Source organism: Melospiza melodia, chromosome 2 (assembly GCF_035770615.1).
Source record: "Melospiza melodia melodia isolate bMelMel2 chromosome 2, bMelMel2.pri, whole genome shotgun sequence".
NCBI classification, from domain to species: Eukaryota; Metazoa; Chordata; class Aves; order Passeriformes; family Passerellidae; genus Melospiza; species Melospiza melodia.
The window spans coordinates 123619848-123644198 of NC_086195.1; the positions used below are offsets into that span (position 1 = coordinate 123619848).

The 24351-nt window shown below is 37.1% G+C and overlaps 1 protein-coding gene across 3 annotated transcripts in view; it reads right to left on the reverse strand.

Moving 5' to 3' along the window:
* Positions 1-582: 582 nt before the first annotated feature.
* Positions 583-24351, reverse strand: part of TGFBRAP1 (transforming growth factor beta receptor associated protein 1) — a 33012-nt gene continuing 9243 nt past the window's right edge. For all 3 annotated transcript variants that reach the window (XM_063149838.1, XM_063149836.1, XM_063149837.1), the window contains exons 3-12: positions 23395-23589; positions 22277-22431; positions 16545-16627; positions 10076-10417; positions 8737-8794; positions 7328-7471; positions 6214-6360; positions 4745-4904; positions 2633-3066; positions 583-1994 (exon numbers count right to left, since the gene is read on the reverse strand). In XM_063149838.1, the coding sequence (XP_063005908.1) occupies positions 1806-1994; positions 2633-3066; positions 4745-4904; positions 6214-6360; positions 7328-7471; positions 8737-8794; positions 10076-10417; positions 16545-16627; positions 22277-22431; positions 23395-23589 (1907 nt within the window). In that variant the 3' untranslated portion in view covers positions 583-1805. The remainder of the gene's footprint in view (positions 1995-2632; positions 3067-4744; positions 4905-6213; positions 6361-7327; positions 7472-8736; positions 8795-10075; positions 10418-16544; positions 16628-22276; positions 22432-23394; positions 23590-24351) is intronic.

Here is a 24351-nt window from a genome sequence, read left to right on the forward strand (position 1 = left end):
ATTTAGATCAGATATCAGCAAGAAATTCTTTACTGTGAGGGTGGTGAGGCTCAGGCAGAGGTTGCTCAGGGAAGTTGTGGACAACTCATCCTTGGAAGTGCGCAAGGCCAGGCTGGATGAGGCTTTGAAGAACCTGGTCTAGTGGAAGGTATCACTGCCTATGGAATAGATGATCTTTAAGGTCCTTTTCACCCCAAACCAGTGCCTGCTTCTGTGAGAAGAGATCATCTTCTTCCCCTGGATGAGGTCTGGCTGCCCCTTGTTGGAGGCAGCACTGGAGGTGGAAGGCAGCTTCCTAAGCCAGCCTTTCTGTACAAGGAGGCTGCATCAGGACAACCCTGAGGGACATGGTGTGACTCCGGGTGTCCTGTGTGGGGCCAGGACCTGGACTCCATGATCCCATTGCATCCCTTCCAACTCAGCTTATTCTGTGATTCTAGAAAGAACCAAGCAGATGCTCCATTTTGCTGAAAGCCTCCACTGCTTTGAAATTCTGAAATAGGGAGCAGCCATTCTGACTCAGCTGCATGGGGGTCAGTTGGCCTGGTATTTATTAGAGCTTTACAGAATTCAAAGAAATGCTTTCAGTTTGCAGTACTTAAGTTTATTTAAAGTTCTCATTTTTTAACCTCTCTTGGGGGAAGCCACATCTTTTAAATCCACTTTAAAATTGTTAAATAGCAATGTGAATACATATGAGGGCAGTTAAGTAAAGGGTTTGTGTTATTTGAAAAATTTTAGTTCACAGAATATTTAGTAGAATATAAAAACCCACTACCCCTGTAGTGCACTTTTGTAGATTTCTTACAATTTTATACCTTCTCTCTGTGGTTTTGATTGCACAAAGTCATCCATAAGCACTAAAACCTATTTTTGTGGAGTTCCAACCTGCCTAAGTTATGTTATAGCAAACACTTAGCACATCATCTGTACATTTATGTATCAGCTACATCTTAATCCTCCAAAGAAATGCTAGAATTATAAGATCAATTTATTCAACTGTATGTACAGCATATTTGCATATTAATAAATAAATCAGTATTAAAGTCAGGGCCTCTTTCCCCATATAAAAGTGACTACAGTCTGACCAGACAAACTTTCTCTCTTTTTTCTTGCAAGCTCATCTGTGTGATTGAGGTTATTGGTTTCCACTTAGTACATTACAGTACCTGCAGGAGCAGAAACCTAACAGAACAGTGCTTACATTTAAATCCCATATAGAAGGTGGATGGGAGGGAGGTACTAAAAGGTGCATCAAAAGCCAACATTTTGTAGAGCAAAAAAATTGAAGTTGAGAATGTGATCCTGTGGAAGATAATCCAGCCCAAAAGAAGACATGCTGCAGCAAGCACTAAAATCGATGCACATCTCTGTCTTCATAGCAAGCTGCACGATGCCAATCTTGTCCCATCACTCTTCAAGAATTCCAACTCCAATAAATGTCATCTTCCCCTCCACAAATTTATCAACACCACAGTCAGTGCAAAGTGACAATTCTTAAAATTACTGTTTGCCTTCACTCCGTAACATTCATCCTCACTGTGAAGAAAAGGCTCCTTTTCCCTTAAGTGTTTACTCCTATTCACAGAAGAGCCCATATTTGCACCTCTCCATGTGTGGTAGTGAATTTTCTATCTACATTCATTAGGAATCAAAAAGAAGTAGCAGTATTTTATATTTACTGGAAGTCTTCCCATTAACCCAAAAACTAGCTGTCTACCTTGATTTATACATAAAGTAGCTGCACTTTTTTCTTTCCAGCCCACTTTCAATGGGGTACAAGTCATGGGAACTGTGGGAATATTTCAAGTCTGATTGCTGGAGCTGGGAGAGTGAGGAGTCACATTGGAATTGAGATGTCTGTTTGCAGCACAGTGCGTGTGGGCCATGCTCCCATTGGGGTATCTGACAAACACAGGCTCGCAGAAAGGATTTTGGCACACCTGACAAACCTTTTTGTCTGAAAGAAGAATCGGGGCTCCTTTTTGTTTAACCTAAAAGAGAGGGGGGAAAAATTCCAAATGTGAATCTAACAAGAAAGGAAGGGAAATGATGGAGCATAATTGCAACTATACCAAATGGATAAAACAAAAACAATTTTAAGAATCTGCTGTGAACTCTAAGCAATACTGCCTAACTAGGAATAGAAGAAAGCTTTACAACTGAATTTACCATTAACAAAATCTACTAATAAGCTTCAATTAATACTAAGTGCTGGATAATCTTTTAAAACAAATTTTGACAGATGACACTGTAAAAAATTGAACTGGAAATTCTGACAATCCCTCTTAGTGAAAGAAATGCTAACTGACACTTGTAAAAGTTTCTGCAAGAACTTTGTTAATCTGCAAATCCCAGACTCACTTCATATTCATCCCTGAAGCTCATCAAGGTTATTCCTATTCCAAGGGCCCTACTTTCCCTTTTGTTTTACAGAGAAAACATACAATTAATTTTGAATCTAGTAATCATGGCAAAAAAAAACAAAAAAAAAACAAACAACTAATAAATGCCAAAGACATAAAGACAGCTTTTGTACTAATTCTTCAAACTGCTTTTGATAACTGTACATCAAAGGACTCAACTGTAAATCTTCAAAAGGCTTTTATTTAAAAACGCCCCAGTAACCTACCTTCTCGTGCTTGTAGATTAAGTTTTCAGCTTGTGCTAACCCAAGTGCCACCTGAGTCATTCTTTTTGTGTGAATGCTTTGCCTCACTGCCCCAGCCAGGAACGGGGAGAGGAGCTGCACTGACCAGCTGTCAGGCACCACCTGCAGAACCAGGCCGGCGTCGAATTCCGCGGCGTGGTTATTGAGGAGATCCACGGCGGCCATGACGAGCGCGCAGTCCGAGGCGCCCGGCGTCAGATACACCGACAGCAGCAGGTGGAACAGCCTCCGCCTGTACTGCGAGTCTCTGCCCTCAGAGCTCCACACACAGTACTCCTCAGCAGCAGGGAAGTCCTTCAACTCATGGACGAGGATATGCAAAGCCTTCTCGTGCTCTTCTAGTTTCCCATATAAAATTGCACTCTCCATATGAAGGTCTGTGCCCTGGATTTTGTCTGTTAAACGAGAAGCAAGGCAATATTTGCTCAGTGGAGGAGACAAGTGCTCCCTCTCCCAGCCCAGTGCAACTGTAGAGAAGGCAGATGCTCGTAAGCACAGGAATGCTCAGATGCATGGAAACATCTCTAACAAAAGAGCACCACAAAATATGGGACAAAGAAATTACTTAATAACAGGTGATCAACCATAGTCATTGACACCTTTTCAATTCTAGCAGACACTGCTACCATGTACAGCAAACTGTAAGATGAAGCTGCAATATTTTTAACCTCATTTCTCCCAATATTACAGGAGGTCACAGAATAAACTCCATAAAAGACAATAAAAATCCAATAGTACTTCCCATTAAGAAAAGGACACTACAAACCCTTAATCCAGTTTAAAGTTTAAGTGTCAGCAATAGGCAGGTAGAATGGCAAGTTCATCTAGCATTTCAAAATAAAGTAGAAAATAATCTAATTATTGTAAAAGTGATAAAGATTTGGCATAGGCCTATACATGGAAAATACAATGTGTAAAATGCATGGAAATACAATGTTTTTTCTCACCAAAATTTTTGATTATCAGGAAGGAACACACTAGCTTGCACTGATCTCACTTTCATGTAATGTAAGTATTGTCACGTAAGAAATCTATTATTTTGAAGCACATGGATTTCAAGAGAATAATCCATTTTGTAACTCTTGGCTGGAAGAATTTGTTTAAAAACTGACTAAAAGATGAAAAAAAACAAGACTTTCAATGACTGTCCTCCATTTGTACAGTATCCATCACATAACATTTTGCTGCCTGAAAAGGCAAGGAAACATTAAACTTTGGTAAATTATTTTAGTTGCTACTCCAATAAATGTTGCAATTTTTATTTCCACTTACACTGGATTTTTTCCCACTGAATTTCAAAAAATTATTTCACATCTTTCAGTTCAATAACAAGCCACTTCCCTTTCATCCACTATTCCCTCATTTCTCAGCCATAATCCTCCTTACCAGAGAAGATTTAAACACTTGGCTTGCTTAATTGTACTGTATGTTTGCATTCCAGTGGATGAAACATTAAAGATTAACCATTATAAGCACTGACCAAGGAAAATATTTAGCTCAACCATTGCTCGCCTTAAACCAACAGTAACATGTACGTTGCACTTTTCACCTTAAAAGATGCTCATATTTTTATTTAACATGAACCCCAGAGTGAGTTTCAGGGTTATGGGTAACAAGTCCTTGGCAATTAAATTCCTTAAAGTTTCACTTCCATTCACTAGAAGCAAGCTACTTCAAAAATAAAGTTGCAGGTGTTTCATTTGTAAAAGGTTGCCATGTCACGTCATGCAAAAGTTCCACGCTCACCATTTATAAGAAGGTGACTGTTAAGAAAATTGTACTGCAGATATAAGAAGGTGACTATTAAGAAAATTGTACTGCAGATATTTGCTCTGGCCAGTTGGTATTTTGTCTCTGGTGCAGCAGCAAACATACCATAGGAGCTATAGAAATCTAGGACAATGCCAACACACATGCTTTCTAAATTAACCTGTGTTTGTTAGAAATACAGCCTATCAAATAGAAACACAGAGAAACCTCAGATCTTTTAGTTTTCTATCCTTGAAAGTACTATGATTTTGTGTCCAGCTGGGAATGACATACAGCATTTACAAGAGACAACATACAACCTACCTAAAATAAAGCGAATTCTATAAAGATCAGATTTCTGAAGCAGACTGCGAAGTTTCAACAGCAGCTCAGTTGTTTCTGTGCAATTATCTGTGGTCACAGATTTTAGCTGAAGTATTGCCTCCAAGTACAAGACAGCTAGATGAGTATGGTACTTCTCTTTCTACAGATGAATAGAACAATGTTAGCTCAGTTTACAAATCTCGGTCCCAGCAATAACAGTGATGAATATTTACTTAATTACACACAAACGTGTTTTAACTCATTTAATTTGAATTAATTACAAAGTTTTTTGTCCAGAGAGATAATTTAATTCAGAGCAGCCTCACAAACTACACTGTAAATACAGGATTCCTCATATTCAGGTATGTTCTTTGACCTTTTCTATTTCTGCAATAAAATCTGACAAAGCCACCAGAGGTAGAAAAGCACTCTGAAGGCACAGTGCTTTTTCTGTTATCCACAATCCAATATTCATCAAAACAAGCTGATGATTTGACTGCTTTAAACATTCTCACTAAATCATTCACAATAATCTAGTAGTTTTTAAAGACCAAATTGATTTATAACCCAGCTTTTACTAGCAGGTAGATTTAATTGTAAAATATTTTCACAAATATTTTACAAGGCACTGTGTTTAACTCAAAAAGTTTGTCTGGAAATATCCATGACATCAGAGACAAGTACATTCATCAGTCATGGTGCAACACACCTGCAACCTCTGCAACCCCAATAAGGGAAAACCACTGATCTGATGTGCTTTTGAAGAATGTGAATTTAATGCACTGACCATCAGCTCTGCAGAGTTTTTCAGTGCTCATTTCCTTGCTTTATTTCTGAGTTAGAGAACTTCTGCTGTGCTTAAAATGTTTCATATCCAAATACAACATTTGGCTGCTTTTGTATTGAGCTAAAGCCCCCAAAAGTGTAATACACTGTCACTTAGGACTTGTGAATGTATCTTTTGGGCATTCAGCATCAAGAGTCGTTTGGAATCCTAGTGAGGGATGCATGATTTAATTTGATTGTTAATTGTTCAAATCACTCTAGAAAGACAGAATAAAACATTCTCATTTGTAAAACACTGAATCAGTAATTTTAATATATTGCTGCCACAGTGCAGTAGGATCAACCTGTTGCTGATCATTTTCTGTGATCTTACCAGAAGAAGATTTGAGCCTCATCAAGTGAGTGAAATAGTGAAGGATGCAATAATCAGATGTAACCCCTTAAGTCTGAGGGGACATAAGCAATTGTTTTGCTATCACAAGCACTGAAAAATTCCAAATACTGAAGGTATCCACTCCTCATCTTTTACTTTAATCTTGAAAATACTCCTACCCTACTCTAAGTACACTTGAAAGACTTCATATTACACCTATTTCTTCCAGACATTGCCTATTCTCCGCCTTGTTGATCATAATCTGCATTCTGAATCCTATACCTACTTTCAGCATTCTCACAGAACTCACCTGTATTTTTCTTTCCAGTACTAGGTGTTCTAGATATTTGACACGTGCTTTAGGATATTTGTTAAGGCAACTGATGATATCATCTGGATTAATGTTGTTTTTCTCCTGTTCTTCCAAAGGCCTTTTAGTGAAAATCTGTACACCAACCTAGAAAGAGTTTATTGCATTTAGGAACTCAATGGCAACTATTTTTTAAATTAAATAAATATTTAAAATTAAAAATAGCAAAGGGATAGCACTATTGTTAATACATTGTTCAGGAAGATAAACACAAAACCTTGCTCAGCACCACAGGATTACACTACCCTGTGCTTATCTTGATCTCCCTCGCTCCTATCTGCATATCTCATTTTGCAGTGTATACACTGTCCAGCCTATAAACCTTGGCTTGGGCACAACATCCACAAAAAATATGAATGGATTTGCACAACAGAACAAGAGACTTCAGCCTTTGCAGCAGGATAGCTCAAATTAGAGACCAGAATGTTCTAAGCCACATCTTTTCACGACAGAGGAAAAGACTTCTGTAATTCCCAAACCAAAAGCTTAGAAATGTGCCACTGCACAAAATAGCTATGCTTAAATTGATATAAATCAGGCAGTGATGAGTTCCAACAGCACAGAATGTCTGATACATCACCAAACATCACACTTTTATTTTATTTTGGCAGATTAAGTTAATTCTTCTAGCAATGAAATCTTTTCTTGAATGGAGGCTATTTATTCTATGTCCTGGTATACACAGATACCACCCATCCTCTTTAAAATAAGAGGCAGCAGTAACAGCTGACCCACAGGTTATTTATTTATTTTAAGATTTGAAAATGATCTTACTCAATATGAAGAAAACACAATATGAAGAAGACATGCTGTATTTTTCATGCCCTAAACTTTGTTTTCAGAATAAGAAGAGGCAATTAGCACTACATTTGCTAATAGAGGGACTTGGATGAACAGAGAAACCTCCAAGTTTCTCTGATGATCACTATTTAACTGGCATTAAATATTCTGCACAAGGTCCAATCAGCTATCAAGAAAAACCAACATTAAGGAAAATTCACACACCACTGCAGGGAAATACTGATATTCTGTTAAAAGTGTATCAAGCACAAACCTCTTCATTTTTTTGTAAAATCCATTCAGAGTACTTCCACACTAGCTCTTGGTCTGAGCAGAACGTAAGGAAGTCTACTATGTAGTCATAGAGATCTGAACGTGTAGAATCTTGAATGTCTCCATCAACTATTTTCACCCATAACTGCAACAAAAACATACAGATTAAAGTGCTCAAAATTTATGTCAGCTATTAAAAGGCTTAAAGTCCAAGTCTTGTCAAATTAGAAAGAGTTGACAAGAACACCAATTGCAAGGAACATTGCTATTCACTCACTTTTGCCACCACACCCTTCTCTTGCATCTGGTATATTCACCCAACTCAGACCCCATATCATGTGGGCTCATTATGAGAGTGATTAAAGGAGGTACACTAATTGTAAAGAAAGCTTTTATCAAAAGTCCCTTTCTCCAACACATGGTATACTTTTCATGTGTTCTGTGTGTGCAAGTTAAAAAGCAAATTATACAAGCAATCTAGAAGAAAAACTGGTTTTCTGCTTTTCTTTTGTTTTGACTGAAGAATGACAAGTACCATGTGATATTATGTTTATATACATTATAATTGGAATTAAAATGTGCTACACCTAGCAGACCAGTTTAGCAATAAACCTTGTTTTTTGAAATTCCAAGATTTCTTGCACATGACAAATGTGTTTTTGTTGCCCTTACCTGTTTTCTTTTTAGGCCATTATTACTATTCATATAACTGACCTGAATGCATTTGATTGGGTTACTGTGTTTAATGTGCTCAAAAAGCTGCACAATAAGGCAAACTTAAGATATTGGATATTGTCTGAGACACATGAAGAAGATTCTAATTTCCCTGGATGGAATTTTGCAGATAGCAAGAAGAGAATTATTTAGTCTGCAGTGTACAGGCCACTGCTAGTATTAGTGACATCAGATGGAAGGTCTCCAAAGGGATTACTAACCCATCTGAAACCCACATATCTTGCAGAATGTGTTCACTCTTCCTCACCAGGTAAGCAAATAAACCCTCAGCTGCTGTCAATGTCTGCCATGAGAATACAATCCTGTGTTGCTGTGTGTATACAGATTAATCAGCACAGGGCACGCTGCTTAAGTCCCACAATTATCTTTTAAAGTGATTTCTTGGTTATTTTAGCACTTTTGTCCATCTTTTAGGAGTATAAACATATGATCTGGTATGCACAGTTTTGCTTTAACAAGATCATACAAGCATCTAAGTAGCTGTCAACTTCAGCAAGCTCTTCAGACTTTTCACATCCAACATATTATTTTATTCAAGGAAATCTTAGCATAAGTTTCTTATAAACACACATCACAACTTTTCAAACAGCTAAATTAAGACCTCAGATTTTTATCTCAGAGCTAAAACAGTATTTTGGAATGGTTTTCAGGTGACAGTAAAAGCTTTATTCTAACCTGAAGTGCTGCAGCATCCTGACCGTTGTAGTGATACAGGAGACCAAGTGCAAAATACCTGTAAAGAAACAGAAGATAATATTAAAATTGCTAGAACTTTCCCACTAATTTCATTATGGATTATTAGCACAGAGGACAACAAATAATGGCTTTCAATGTCATGTACATGGCCTTGTCTATACTTCAACAAGATTCTGTAGGCTGTTTTTATGAATCAAAGGAGAGAAGTCCTGCCCTAAAAGGGCATTCCTGTCCCCAAGACAGTTTGTAGTTACTATATCCCATCCAAATTACACCAAGTATGTGCCCAATGTCATTCTGTCAATTTTATGTACAGACATTACACACACCTCCAAGAACTATTCCTCCAATAGTTCATCAGTTGTTATTAAATCATATTTCATTATGTGTTTATTTAAATTCTGTTTTACTGTCAGAAACGTTTTTCTTTACTGTGGTATGGAGTCAGGTCAGACAAAGAAGAACTTTGTACAGTGCAAATTCATTCAATGAATGAATGAATGCATGAATTCATTCAATTCACACCTGCAAAGGTATGCCTCGCAAACAGCACTTACCAAAAGGTTTTAACAAAACACCTGAAATAAATGAAATCACCCCAAATATAACCACAATTAAAGACTCTTCCTCACCACTATAGTTGCTACTACTGCATCAGACAATTTAAAGCTAAAGAAATGAAAGCCAAAATAGACATATCACCTAAGGTTGGAGTTTGCATTTTACACATTTACTATCTAATGTTTCCTGCTTAATGATTCATTCTCTGCCTGCTGGCATTTCTGGTTTGAAGTCATTTGCAGTCATCTTAAGGAACCTCTTTCTGGTCAATCAGTGGAACATAGAAAGCTTGCAATTCAGAAGTAAGAGCTCTTTCCCAAAACAAGCAACTACAATTTTAAAGCCACTAAGAGGTTAAAAGCTTTTACCTAAGGTAGTGCATCCTTTAGGGCATCTTTTCATTCTGTCTGTGTAGAACTACTGCAGCCATTCCACTCTCCCAATATCTCAAGGGCAAACATTTAACTTTTTTCTCCCAAACTTGTACAAGTTCTTTGTGTTGGATACAGAAACTTTCATGGAGAATTCTGCATTTACCAGGATAAGACAATGCATATCCTTTACCTTAGACTGTCAAGTAATAGCTTTTCACCAACATTTTTAAATGCTAACAATGTTAATTCAGACTGAATTGTCTTTTGGACAAGTGTAAGCAAAGGAACTACAAGTACTCAAACATATTGTTCAATAAGCCAAGAGCATCTAAGGCAATTTTCCCTCTGGTCTAGAAGGTAAAATAATAAAAAAATCCACTTACTTTTTGTGTTTTTCCAGCCAGGCAGCACTATCTGTTAAGAGACAGAAGTTCTCTGAAACTAGGAGATCCAGCAGGCTCTCATGATTTGCCTCTGCATACAGTTTGAGTAGAGCAGTGTCAATATCTTCCTTGTAGCCATTTGCAACCTCCGTGCTGCGGACTTCATTCAAGTAACTCATGAGGAACCGTTTGCATTTTGTCATCTTCTCCTGGTCCCCTTGGGTCAGCTGGTTGAGGTCGGCGTACTCGTGCAGAGGGGGATGAGACCGGATAAATGAAGAGGAAGTAGGCAACAGGAAGGGGTACAGAGAGATCAGCTCCCGGACATCAAGCTGGCCGCTTCTGCAATTACAGTGTCAAACTAGATGAAGCAAAAAGAAAGAAAAAGTATACATAGGCACAAAAAAAAATGTGTGCTCACATATGCTTAGTCAGGACACTAGCATGTAGGCAGCTTCTGGAATATTTTTTGCTGTATCTTTAGGGGAGGGGCCATGTGGGTTTGCTTTCTGAAGGGGCCCCCTTTGGAGGTTTTCTCCCAAATTTGCCCTAAACCAGGATAAAAATGCCCTAGGGTGACATTATGATGCTTGTATCCCCAGTGGTCTGTTCTGTTTATGCTGGATGTTATGTTCTGTGCCTTCAAGACTGGCTCTGAAAAATCAAAGATTTGTTTTGTTATCAGCCTGCTCATTTCCCCACAGTCGGTGGGACACAGATGGCACAGGACATAGTGCTGCTTTTGCTTTTTGCTCCTGCTTTTGCTTGTTAGTTAGTTCAGCTAGGCAGTCCAAATTTTCTTCTTCCTCCTCTAGACATTGAAAGCTCTGAGAATTCAGAGACTGGCCAGCCTTTTGCTTTTAAGCTTCCATAGCTGTTCCCTGGCACATACAAAAATCAGCTGAACAGCCCTACAGCAGTCCCAGGACTGCCCTAGACTTCATCCATACGCTATGGGAGCTAGGCTTCTATTGGCAGAGAAAAAAAAAAAGCAAAAGTGAACCCTTTCAGGCAAGCCACAAAGACTGTGTCAGTGTAATTCTGGAGAAAACAGCAACTTCCTAGACAAAACTAAAGCTCTCAGAACAAGTGTATGCATGATGAAAACATTTTCCCCAATCCCAAAAAGCACCAAATTCCTCACTTGGCTCTCACAGAGGTTCTGTAAGCAAACCACAGATACTGATTATGCATCCATTTAACCAACAAGACTGTTGTACAGGCAGAGGCCTTGGGTGTACATCTATGGGGGCTCCTCTGGAGTGGCTTTTCCATTTCAGGTGTGAAGGGAACCCTACACTTTTCTTCAGCAGCAAGTTGTAACATAGATATGCCACACAAGACATTTTTCTTTCAGCCTAGATTGAAATTCCTCAAGCTTTTAAAGAACGCATGTTGCGACAGAAGAATTTTTTTTTCCCCACATGGCAAACAATCCCTAATTTTCACAGCTAGAGTGAACCCTCTTTCCAGACCTTGCTTTAGAAGAGCAGCAAGCAAATATCCTGATATTATAGAATATCACGATATTTTATAATATATTATCTCACTGTCAAAGTTTTTATTCAGAATTCAAGCTTAAAAATTAACATTACTGAAGTGCAGGAAATTGCTGTTGCTGAAAAAAATTAACATTGACAGTTCTGTAAAATAAGCCCTGTTTAGTTATTTTGCTGCAAATAGAACTTTTTAAAAATAATTCTTATCTACCTGGTGATCAGCCAAATCAAAAACTTTCTCTTCACAACTCTGATTGGAATGAATTCCAAAAAGAAACAAATGATAACACAGAATTAGAATAGCAGCAGATTTCTACAGGCAATAAAGTGTGAAAGATCATCATAAATGGGCTCATCCCTCCACTACAGGCATGTCCTGCATTGTTCACTTCTGGCCAGAGACACAATTCCAAAACCATCCAGGAAATATGAACTAGTAGGAGCCATCACCAAAACAATCCCCATTTAGAACTTTGCTTTCAAGTTAATACAGTCCCTTGGCTACAAAAATCTATACCAGAAGAAGGAAATTCTGGGAGAAAATAGCAACAGCAAATTTAACAGCAGCATCCTCTCTTCTAGAACCTAGTGACTGCAAAGCACAGGAGTAGCAACACTGACAATAGAGAAGAACCACAACAGACAAAACTGGGCAGCCCTCCCTTGAAGAGAGGTTTGAACACCATGTTTTCCCAATTCTTATGGAGAACTCCTACTGCCTAAAGCCCACCTCCACACTAGAAAGACCCACCTCTAACACAGAGTAAAGCATTCAGGTCTACTTCACAGATTTCTGCAGTTGAAATCTCTTTTAATCCTTCTTTTGGGATTTGGCTTTGAAATTCTTAGATCTACACTATGATAAGAGGCAGAATAACCCAGAAGTAGCAAGTTCTGACAGTGGCATGACCTGATGGTTCCAAGAATATTTGAGTTTTCAGTAGGAACTTATCACAGTAAACTAACTGCAGTTTTAGCTACTGCAACTACTCTGAAATTTCAAGTCCTGAGATTAAATATATTATATGAGATTCACTACACTAGAAAATGAATCCTTATTTGAAGAAAGAGTTTTTTTCCCCTCCAATCCAAACAAATCTTCCCTGATTTTAGAACAAAAGTCAACCCATAACTCGAATAACATCCACAGGCTGCTCAAAATTTGTGCAGAAAAAAGGAGTCTTAAATCTGGAGAAATTCAAATATAAACATCGATTCCCTTGCTAGCTATGCTGTCAAGTATTTGAAGATGGCCCTAAGCTTGAGTTGGAGACTATGACCATTGAAATAGATGATGCTAAAAAATGTCATATTTGATATGCCACTTTTAGTAAGTTTCAAAACATTTTCCAACTTCTACAGTAGCTTCTGAGTCCTTTCATCTTACCACCCAAGTTTTCCTAGATAAGGAAGTAGTCATCTACCTTACCTCTGACTTCACAGATTCTGGCCTCAATGAAGATCTGTTTCCAGAAGGAGAATCTACTTTAACCTTTGGCTAGTCCAGAGCCAGGGCTGTGAAGCACCTGTGGTTCTCTCAGCAGGTCTGACTCATATTTAGCTGTACAGTTTTGTTATCCCCACAGCAGTGGCAAGCAGCAATCAAGCAGCCTCTCTAAAAGCACTACATTGTCCACAAGCTTCTTCAGAAAAATACCAAATATTAAACAATGACTCCACCTGCACAAATGGCTAACATTCAGCTCAAGGCTTATAGCCTCTGGGATTAGTGGATGTCTTGTGGATCTTTCCATCACATCTGGACAAAACTCTTTTAGAACAGTTACAAAGGATCTCCTCTCTTTAGAAAAACACATCTGAGCCTTCAGCTTCTAGCATTTCAGGCTCAGCAAAAGCGAGATCACACAGTAGAAAACAAACTCCTGAGACATCAATGTTGTGAGGCAACTTCCCTTTGAGCAATTCTGCATTAATTCTCTTTGGGCTTTATATATATAAACAATGCAACAATAAGAATCTACAAGTTTTCAGGAAACTTAGGCCTAAATTCAGACCCTTATATCTATAGGTATCAGAGATGCCATAGAAGCCTACAGTGGTAACTGTTTTACCTAAATCCCACTGGCTGTGTTGGAAGCTTATATTCTTGAATCACATTTAAGATGCAAAACCCACATAATTCCTACTTTTTATTTCTCCAGGTACAAGTACCAGCAATTTTTTAACCTTTTCAGTGTAGGAGAGACTTATACCTAAATTCTCTCTATAGGCCTTCCAGTATTTCTCACTGTGCAAAGAGTGAACATTTTTATTTGTTAAAAAGAGTAAAGTTTAGAAAAATTCCAGTATCCAGTGGGTCAGAAGGCAAGCAGTATGTAACCAGTAAACACTGAAGAGAACTGGTTTCCCTATGACAGCTACCAAACATGGTAGCTGTAAGGCATGGAAATTCAGCAAATGACCTCCTATAAGGCACTGTTTGGTATAACCCTAATGATAACAACATGAAATAACTATAAATCACAACTATGTAATACAATCACAATTCTGTTATTGCTTATAACAGAATTTATCAGACCAAAGAAGCCCTACTGTTACTTCTCACTCAGTTTTAAGGCTAATGAATCCAGCTGAAGAAAATTATTTCCCTTATGTTGAACTATTTGAGTTTGAATAAAGCTACCACATTCTTCCTTTTTGTCAACCTTCTTCAGTATTCACAAGCATCAGCACTAACTAGGAAGAACTTGGCAAATTATTCCTATTAAAAGTTCCAGTCTTTAAGAATTATGAATTTATGCATAAGATAGAACTGTTTCTTGACAAGGTTGTCCAAGAAGGGTAATAATGCAAGAAAATGAAGACCTTTAAGCCAATATAATTCCCCCTGCTAAGCTGTAACTGTCAAATATTTTCCAAGTAGTGAGACAATCTCACATCATATTTAGCCAGAAGCAGGCCCGCATATCACACCAAGATCTCTGAGGTACTGCTGCTACCCTGTTTCACTGTTAACACCCTCCTTCCTCAGGTAGGTACCAAGTTTCCCTTTGACATGAAGATTGAAGTGATTTCTAAGACAAGGTTGAAACATTTGCAGAGCAACACACTGGGATGGGAGGAAGTGCTTTCATAGATTGCCACTATCTTTCCCATTTTGCCTGTGAGCATCAGTAAGTTTGAAATGAACAAGATTGATTGAGACTGTATCAGGGCACATGCAGCTCTTACTCTAACTCAGTGTACCTACCAGGGCTGAAAATCAAGGAACCTGATTACCATAGCAAGTTTGTTCAGAATCACCAAAATACTCTGCTTAGCTTATGTATGGCTGGACAGAAGAAAGGCACAGAAACTTTTTTGGCCTTCTTCCCTGAGCAGACATCAGCAATTCATTCATCAGCAAAACTGTTGTTCTGCTTTGGAGTTGCAGCTTTTAGAGGAAGGGAACACCCTGGGATGCTGCCTGAGCTGCAAAATTTGTGGCTGGACAGCACATTTTCTCATGAAACATGTTTGTTTCTGCAGAGGAGCTCCCACAATTCTATTCATTAAAGCTTAATTGTCAGAGGGACTGATAGTTGGATGGAGGATGCACAAGCAATCCTGACTCCTTCCACAAGGTGGTAGAACACCTCAAAGGATACATTTCCCTCATTTCACTGCTCTTAAAATATTCTTAACTATGCACTACTTGTACTTCTGCTTCAGATACACAACCCAGAGGTCAGATACACAAGTGTCTGAAAGATAAGGGTGGAGAAAGACTGCAAGTTTCTCGCTAATGGCAACAGTTACCAGGTGATAGAGGAAGTGGTTGTGGCCAGAATAAATTGTCTCTAAATGCTGTTCAGGCCTTTCCTGTCATTCCCTCATCTTCACTCAGCGTACACTGCTCGTCCAAGCCCAGTGTCTCTCACCGTACAGGTGAGCAGGAAGTGAAATGGCAAAGTCCCTCACCAACAGCAACACTCCTCAAAGCTTTACTTTCCTCCATGCATTTCCTTAAATCCAAGGACAACTTTTTTCCTACACTGTAAATATGCTTACGGTATACTGAAAATTGTCTAACCTTAATCCTATTCCATAGACTCTAAACTTATTTAAAGTGAATTTCAGCAGATAACAAGGAGAGTTATTTTATGTGGTCAGCATGCATTCCACTAACCACAGCAGCGCTGCATCACAGAATGAGGCATGGCCAGCAGAAATGAAATTATCAGGTAGAATAAAGAAAACAAGCAGCATTTTCTGAATGAAAGTGGAATATCAAGGTCAATTTATAAACAAGAGACTGCTGAAATGGCTATATTGACAAGGTTACTACAGACTTCAAGAACAAATCTGTCTTCTGTAAAAGGTCTAGCAGAATAAGTGCTAAAAAAATTCAGTACCAACATCCTCATAAAAAATAGTGCAATTATGTCAATAATATTTAAATTGTAACTAATGTTTAAGTTATACCTTTTGTTAAAAGTATTTAAAAAAAAAGAACAAAGCAATGTTCATGCTGTAAATCACAGCACAGACTCTAGCAGAATAAGTGCTAAAAAAATTCAGTACCAACATCCTCATAAAAAATAGTGCAATTGTGTCAATAATATTTAAATTGTAACTAATGTTTAAGTTATACCTTTTGTTAAAAGTATTTAAAAAAAAAGAACAAAGCAATGTTCATGCTGTAAATCACAGCACAGACTCAGTGATAAAGCCTTGACCTTCATGGACATAAAGTAAAAAAATCTCCATACATACAAATATATATTATACAAATATACTCCATACTCAAATTCTTAGTGCTACTATGTGTTAGCATCCCAAAATAAATCAGTTGCTTTAACTCTTCAGCTAAAACGTTTTTTCAATGTTATTCTATTCTTAACATCATTTTATTACATTGAACTCACATCTACATTGAAAAACATTCAAGGAACTAAGTTTTTCAAACCAGGAACACTAACTCCTTATTTAAAGAAGGGAAATGAATAAATTTCTTGTCACACAATTACCTGAAGAGTTCTTTTGCTTCAAGGAACTGAAGCTGTGCAAACTGTATAAAACCTGCTTGCTGCAGGATTCGTTTGTACATTACCTATAAAAAAGAAGGAGGGGGAAAAAAGGTTTATTATATTTGTATTTATGTAGTGTTAGTTACTACTGCAATAGCTACCTGCCAAAAAACACCAAACAAATCATCTTCAGCCACATCTGACAAGTCACAAGCAAAATAAACCTTGATCTTCTACATTTTAAATTATCTACCTGAATATATAGAATCTGCTGTCCTGACTCACTTATGTTCACACAAATGTGTGTGAACACAACACTGCTCATGAGTACTTACTAAAAGCAAAGTCAACAAACAGCAAGTTTAAGTTTTCTTGTTCAAACAATGACTTATCTGACATCACACTGACTTGCCTCAAGTTTTTTGAGGTGATTGCAAACATAAAAGCCAATAGTTATCTTTGAAGTTTCCCACAATTCAGTAAGTGCAAAAAATAAAGATGGTCCCACTTGACCACATACAGCCACTTCTTTCCTGTCTCATCTCTCTGGTGCAAAACTGCTGGCAATTCTTACATGTTCATCCCCAGCTGATGGCCATATTTTTGACTTTCTGCCAGTTTTGCTACTTTGATTTTTTTTTTAATAAAAAATTCTTCCAAAACAGCTCAGCCTATCCAATATGCAGAACATTATGCAATGTACCATAAAAATATGGTTAAAGACCAAGTAAACCATAATATGGAAAGTTATTTGTTATCAAACTTTACTGTTAAGGTCACACCTAGACAAAAGAATGTTTAAATGAAGGTCAGTAGAAAGAGAACATGAAAACTACTTTAAATGATAGGTAATTATTAAATCTGATGGGTCAACAACTACCAATCACAAGATTAAATGAAATCCTTGTGCTCAGAATATTTCCAACAGCAAAAGAGAAGTACTAAAAGCAAGGAACCTAAACTGTGCTCTGCAGAGCACTCCCCTTCATGACAACACTGGTACTTTGGCAAATACACCCAACTACCTTCTCATGCCTTCAGCTTTTCCCTTCAATTTGCTCACAAATACACAGCTTTCTAATGTTTCACACTGTACATGAAGGCTGGTACTAATACCAGGCTTAAAAAAACCATTTTCAATAAAACTGCCCAGAGAAACTACAATACAATAGGAACATATTCCAGGAAGGAATTGCTGAAGAGCACCAGGCCTCAAGTACAGTGGACTGATACTCTGATGATTTTTCAACTTGATTAAAGGTTATGGATTTACCGATAGAAAAGCTTGGCTTCACTCCACTAAGTCTGTGCATGCTTTCCTAATGGTTTGCCTAATGGAAATACTTAATTTCTGTTCTTAGCAAGTCTCTAAAATCTTTGTAAGGTTGTGGGCCTTTTCTTGCCTCCCCAGTGTATAGGAGAAAAGGGGAAACAGAGAGTAATGTTATCAGGCACAGTTTTTCAGACAAAGATAACAATATAAAATTAAACAAATACTTAATGACATCTTTATATTAACTAATGCTTTACACTCAATGTAATGATTAAAATAGAGTTAACTAAAGTTAAAAGAGAATTTAATTAGCTACAAAGTAAAACTTCTTTAGGGGATTGACTCATAAAATATCCAGAATATTTTGGATTTCTGACAGTGTTATTACATCAATACACAGTAATCTGTGAACCAATGAATACCTACCTGGTCACCTTCCTAATGACACTGCTGAAGGATTAAATTCTGCAAATATTTGCATCTCATGGCAGCAGAAAAACGTTAAAATCCAGCCTGACTTTCCAGGGAAAGACTTCTCACTCCACTGACCAGTATCAAAAGTAGAAAGGCTGGCATTTTTTCCCCCACAAAACCTATTTTCAATTTTTGCAATAGAGTGATCACTAAAATTTACATATTTAGTTGATTATGATTTTGTAATAAAGTTTGAGTAAATTTCACTGAAAGCACCGCTTGAATTGCAGAGTTTAATCTGTACAGCATCTTTTTGACAAAAAAATGGAAGAGAGTTCATTGATAATGTAACTATAGGCTGAAGGAACCAGTTTTAAATTTGAACTGATAAAGTTCACTTTCACTTAAATGTTGAAATATCTTCAATTCTCCCTTAAAGACATGCAACAAAAAATTGTAGAATATCTACAGACAGACACTTTCTGAACTTATTTAAGATGCAATTATTAGATAGGCAGTACCCAGGTAGATTTTTAGCTGACAATATAAACACTAGATTTTAAGATGTCCTAGGGTAAAGATTATGGAGGAAAACAGAGCAGATTATGGAAAATCCAATATTCCTTTCTCCCAGATTTTTAAAAATAGGCTAGACCCTACATGTCAAACACACAGAGTTAAATTCTGTTTATGACAGAAAAAACTTCAGTTCTTCCAGATCATTTTGTCAGATCTGGAACAGGCTCCTTTTAAAAAAGTACTAAGCTACACCCAGTCAAAATTCAACACATTGTTTAGTCCTTCATAATTTCTGAAGAACCCCTATAGGACTTGCAATTCTTTAGGGAAATTCTGCACTGTTGACTAAATTCACATAAAATACAGTAGCTACAAAAACATGATATGAGTTCTGTATTAACTAACATCTGTAAAAGCAATAGGAAAAAGACATGACTGCTGAAGCTGTGATTGCTGTAGTGAAGTCTTAATTCTCTCAACTGTTAAAAAAATCCTTTCTAAAATGGTCAAAATTACCAATTACAATTACTACATTGTTCAAAGGAATTTTTCTAGAAAGCCACTTTGTCTTTTGGTCAGATTTGGGTGGAGTTAATATGTTTTTAAAACTAAAAAGATTTGGGTGGAGTTAATATGTTTTTAAAACTAAAAAGAATTAGGAAGGAAAAAAAAAAAAAAGAGAGAGATACCTATGCAAGATGTGTGTCAATCTAACCAAGGTCTTCACTACCATCAACCATGAATTCTGCAAACGTCAGCTGTCCTGAAAAATTAATAAGTAGCATTCAGTTATTTCATGGTAGCATGGTAGAAAGGCCTTTGTATTCTATCAAAAATTATATCCAGCAGAGATATCCATCTCCTTGGAGCATCTTTGCTTAGCATTTTTTACCTAGCAGGAATTCCTGATGCTCAAAAACAAAGAAATTTTCATCTGTTACAGCAGAGCTAAATTTGCAGTCTGAGGGAACCACAAGTCAAATAACAGGCTAGAGCTTCTAAGAAGATCTGCTACTTTTCAATAACTAAATATTGACTGTACAAATCATTCTGAGAGTACAGGACTTCATTGCTGCTATTCCACCTTCATTCTGCATTACCAGCATATATAGATGTATGTTTATGCTGTTATACAGAGGGAGAGCATACCCATGTATGCATGCAGTGACAAAATACTGAACTGCAGGGAAAAACTCCCATGTCCTCAAGATCTGTCCTGCAGTGCCCTGGGTTCAAGGGACACATAAGATGGCATCAGCCATTGAAAACTGCATCATGTGACAAAGAGAACACTGTACTTCATGAGCCACACAATAATAATCACTGTCATGTATGGATAGATTATAGTGGCTGGATCAAGTGCCTTAATGCCAACCCTATGCACTCCATCCTACTGCTTGTACAAAATGGCAAAAGAAGGCCTTGGAAGTGTCAGCTACTCAGGATTCAGTAATGCCTGCAAACAGATACCAGAAGATACCTAGTACAAAATATCAATTTTCTAATAGATATTATAGCTATCTTAGAATAGCTCTCAAAAAGGAGTTAGAAATGAGTGCTGTGTGGTCAGTAAAAATATGTCAAAGAAATGTTGCAAAAACATATGTAAGGTGTGCAATTTGGTTGAGGTCCATCAGACTTCTGTTACACAAGACTACATCAAAGAAAGACTGATGTGCCTGTAACAAACCTGTAATGACAGTATCAGAGTCCCCTTGGAAAGCAAACTCAATATGTTGCATTTCCAGCTACAGACAAGCTCTGAAAAACTGTCTGTTTTTTTACTGAGTATGTCTCAATAACTAGGCCAAACTGAGTCATTTTAGTAGGAGTCAGTGGGAAACTCCATCAATTCAAGAATTTGATAATTGATTAATATAAATTTGCAAATACACCCCAGAAACAGAACAGCTGTTTTGCTTGCAAGAACTATGTTTTCTGTTTTTCAGCTGTAGCACTGAGTTAAAATAAGCGAATACCCTTAAAAGCACACTATATTAGAAAGAACTTACAATATTCTAGGAAACTAATTTCATGAAGACCAATCCTGCATGCTTAAGATACTTGTGAAAAGAAAGTAACATATTCAAAGACTGAAAAATCCTTAATGCAAGAAAACTTAGGAGGAATGAGATTCTATATAATGTATTTTAGATAATGAATTGCAGTTCATCCAGTGGCAAAACACAGAAAGTCATTCCCACACTAAAACTACACGAACTGTAAAGAAATAATTGGAAAATCATAGGTCATCACACATAGAAGACATTGATTAGATTGTGCATCCTGCCCTCACAGCAAGATTTTTGTTTGCTTCTTTAAATAGATTGGAAGGGAAAAGTAGGAAGTGAAGATGCAAAGCAAAACATGCTGGAAACTGAACTCTGTAGCTGCCTAAATACTTTTAAGCTTCAAGTACTTTCAGGTAGTTGGACCTTCACAAAAGGATGGGAACATTTTTCTCAATGAGCTTTTTAGTTCCAGCAGTCCCCCAGTTACTCATTTAAGAGAGGAGTTAAGGATCAAAATGAAAGCTGATACAAGTTTCATTTAATGATTGCCTTTTGGGCCTTGACTGAAACTAAAATGAAAAGGAATTAGAAGCTTCTTCAAATTTAAAAAACAAAAAAGATCCTGACAGCCAGAATAGTTTTGAACCATTGCAGTCCTGTATCTTCCAGAGTCATATACACCTTTCTAAACAAACCAAAAGTAACATAACTGTTTTAAAGGCAACAAAATGCTCCAAAGTATATTAAAAAAGGAAAACCACAGATTTTATACAGGTTACAGATCAATTTTGCTTTTACAATAGGAAAGAAACTAAGTCAAATATTCATTCACCTACTCCATGAGATGTCAAGCTGCTTTTTACAAGTCTCTAAATAGAAGAAAATAATATGTATGGCAATATAAATCAGGGGTAGAAGGGAATGAGTACAAATCTTTAATCAACACTGCAATCAAAGAGTTTAAGACAAAAACCTTTTAATCTGAGTTACACAGCAGTACAAGCACTATTTGTAAGAGCCTGGAAGTAAGATGCATTTTCTTAAGATTTCCCATCACCTAACTTTAAAGTTTAGTGCTACTGTGGAGTTTAGGATATGGTGAAAATCTTCAATAAAAAAAGTAAAATTTCAAAATATTAATTTGAACTAAAGAATACATTTTTAAACAGCAATAGCAAATAGTAACTGAATCTAGTACCAAAGAAGCATTCATTGGATTTTCTGCCACTAGATTTCTGGTTTTGCTTTGTTTTCAATTCTCTCAAGTTACACAGTTGAAAAAAAAATCAACAAAATCCCAGAAGAACAACAACATTCAACCCTGCCAGAGTCACAGCTTCTACAAGTACAAACAATTTAGCAGAATACTTATTTCCTCAGGCTGAAATCATAAAAGGTAATACAACTTCTCTACAATGTAAATTCCTTTGTACATTCTCCAATCACTTGACCAATGGAATACAAGACCCCACTGTGAAATTTCTGTTTTCATGAAAATTAATGGAAGGACAAACCTGAAATTTCTCTTTTGGAATATTCCTTCGAGCTCCTTTTGCTAGAACAAGGGCTTCTTCCACTCTGTGGCTAGCTAAAAGATCCTGAATCTGTTTTTCCAAAGGTAGTGGCACCAAGATATACACACCCTTGTTAGTAGCAACAATCACCTTTCCTGGACAGAACAAACAGATATATTCAATTTACAGCCTCTACAGGAAAAAGCAATTTCAGAAATAAGCTTTAAAATACACAGTTTAAGATGTAAGAACTTAAACAGGGTTAAAGTCCCAAAAGTGACCTTTTCTGCTACCACATTTACTCGATAGTATGGTTCACCAATGAATTCTACCTCAGAATTAGAGAGATATTGGTAAATTTATTTAGTTACAGCAGATGCTGTTCCACTCAAAGTAAGAGAAATTGGCTAGAGTCACTCATGATGAACTAAGCTGCTAAGGCCACTGAAATTATTGTCCAGATTCCAGAGAGTAGGAACTTTTAACTGACAGGTATTTCCCCAGGCTTATATTTGAAAATTTTAAGCCATACATCAAATCTAGCAAGAAATATACAGTTCACAGTGCTAGAGTTTGTAGTTTTTCTGGAAGAAAAAAATAGTAGCATAGTATATTCCACACTTAAGAGTTCTCAATTGAAGAACAGATCAATAGAAAATTTTGCATTTTTTCAGTTACCAATTCTATGTGAAAGACCTAATTTAAAACCTCTTACACAGATATTTTAAAAACTATTTTTCTTTTTTATTCCTTTCTAATATGTAAGAATTTTGTCAGGATAGTCAATGGAGAAATACCTGTAGATCACAATTACTGAGTTGTAGCATTAAATTAACATTGCTCCTTTGAAAGAAATAACCAAGTTACAAGAAAAAGCTCTAACTCCATAGACTCCTACCCAATTAAGTTGACAATAAAAGCATATTTAATGAGTATACATTTTATTAGAAGGGTGGAATTTTGAATTACTGAAGTCTGCAAAGAATCTAATGAGGAAAGCACTTGCAACAAAAGTTTCAACAGTCAACACACTTATATACTTTGTTTAAAAAACAAACCGAAGTGACTTCAGTGGTTGTTCCAGAATTATTGATGCAACAAAGTGTCTTTTTTAATACCTTCAAAGTCCTGTAGAATGTGACCTTCTTTAAAGGGCAGGGTTTGCTTTTGCTGCTGGTCCAGCATGCTGTGCACCGTAATGAACTCATCATCCAGAGCAACCACGTAGGGAAAGCACAAAGCTGCCCCAATCACGTTCTCTGACCAGTGCACCGGGGCGCGCTGTGAAATCCCATCTACAGTAGCAAACATGCCTAAAAAAGGGAAAAACAAAGCCTGAGGCTCATGCTAGTTGAGGATTGAAGGCTGTTGTCTTCCCAACACAAAGCAGGGTTCCAAGGTAGAGCCATGGAAAGTCTCAGAGCAGGTGCAGTATCAAGGCAGCATGATGACAACACGTCACACCTCCCTGACAGAGATGTTGGTTAATTCAGTTCAACTTTTTTTTTCCATTCTTCTTCAGCACAGGAAGAGACAATGCCAAAAACAGATAAGAGATGAATACTGAAACAAACTAGCAAGAATTATTCAAATTTACTAAGTTTAAGAGCTTTCTTAAAGGAATTATGTCATGCAGTTTAAATTCATACCAGAACAGTAACACTTGCTGAGACCCAGCTTTCAAAGAATCTTGCCTTAGCAGGAGCTGCAGACCTGCACCACCTGACCTATCTGGAAATGCAGTTGTGCTTGTTCTTGTAGTGTCCAATGACTACAGAGCATTTTAGTGGACACAATTGTTTACTTACACTTTTTCACTTTTGCTACAGCCAACCTTCTCAGAGAACAAGGGCCCAGCTCCTTGGGGTGAGTCACTTCCTGTGAAGTATCTGCATTTTCAATCATTTGAAAAAATGCAGAGGCTGTGTATAAAGCAGCACAAAGTAAAGACTTTCTATTATTACAGTGATAACTCCTATGCTGTCTTCAGAATAATCAGATTAAAGCTTCAGTGAAATTGCAGGGTGCTTTTTCACAATGAAAAAAACTTGCCTCATGCCTATTCTGTCCTCCAT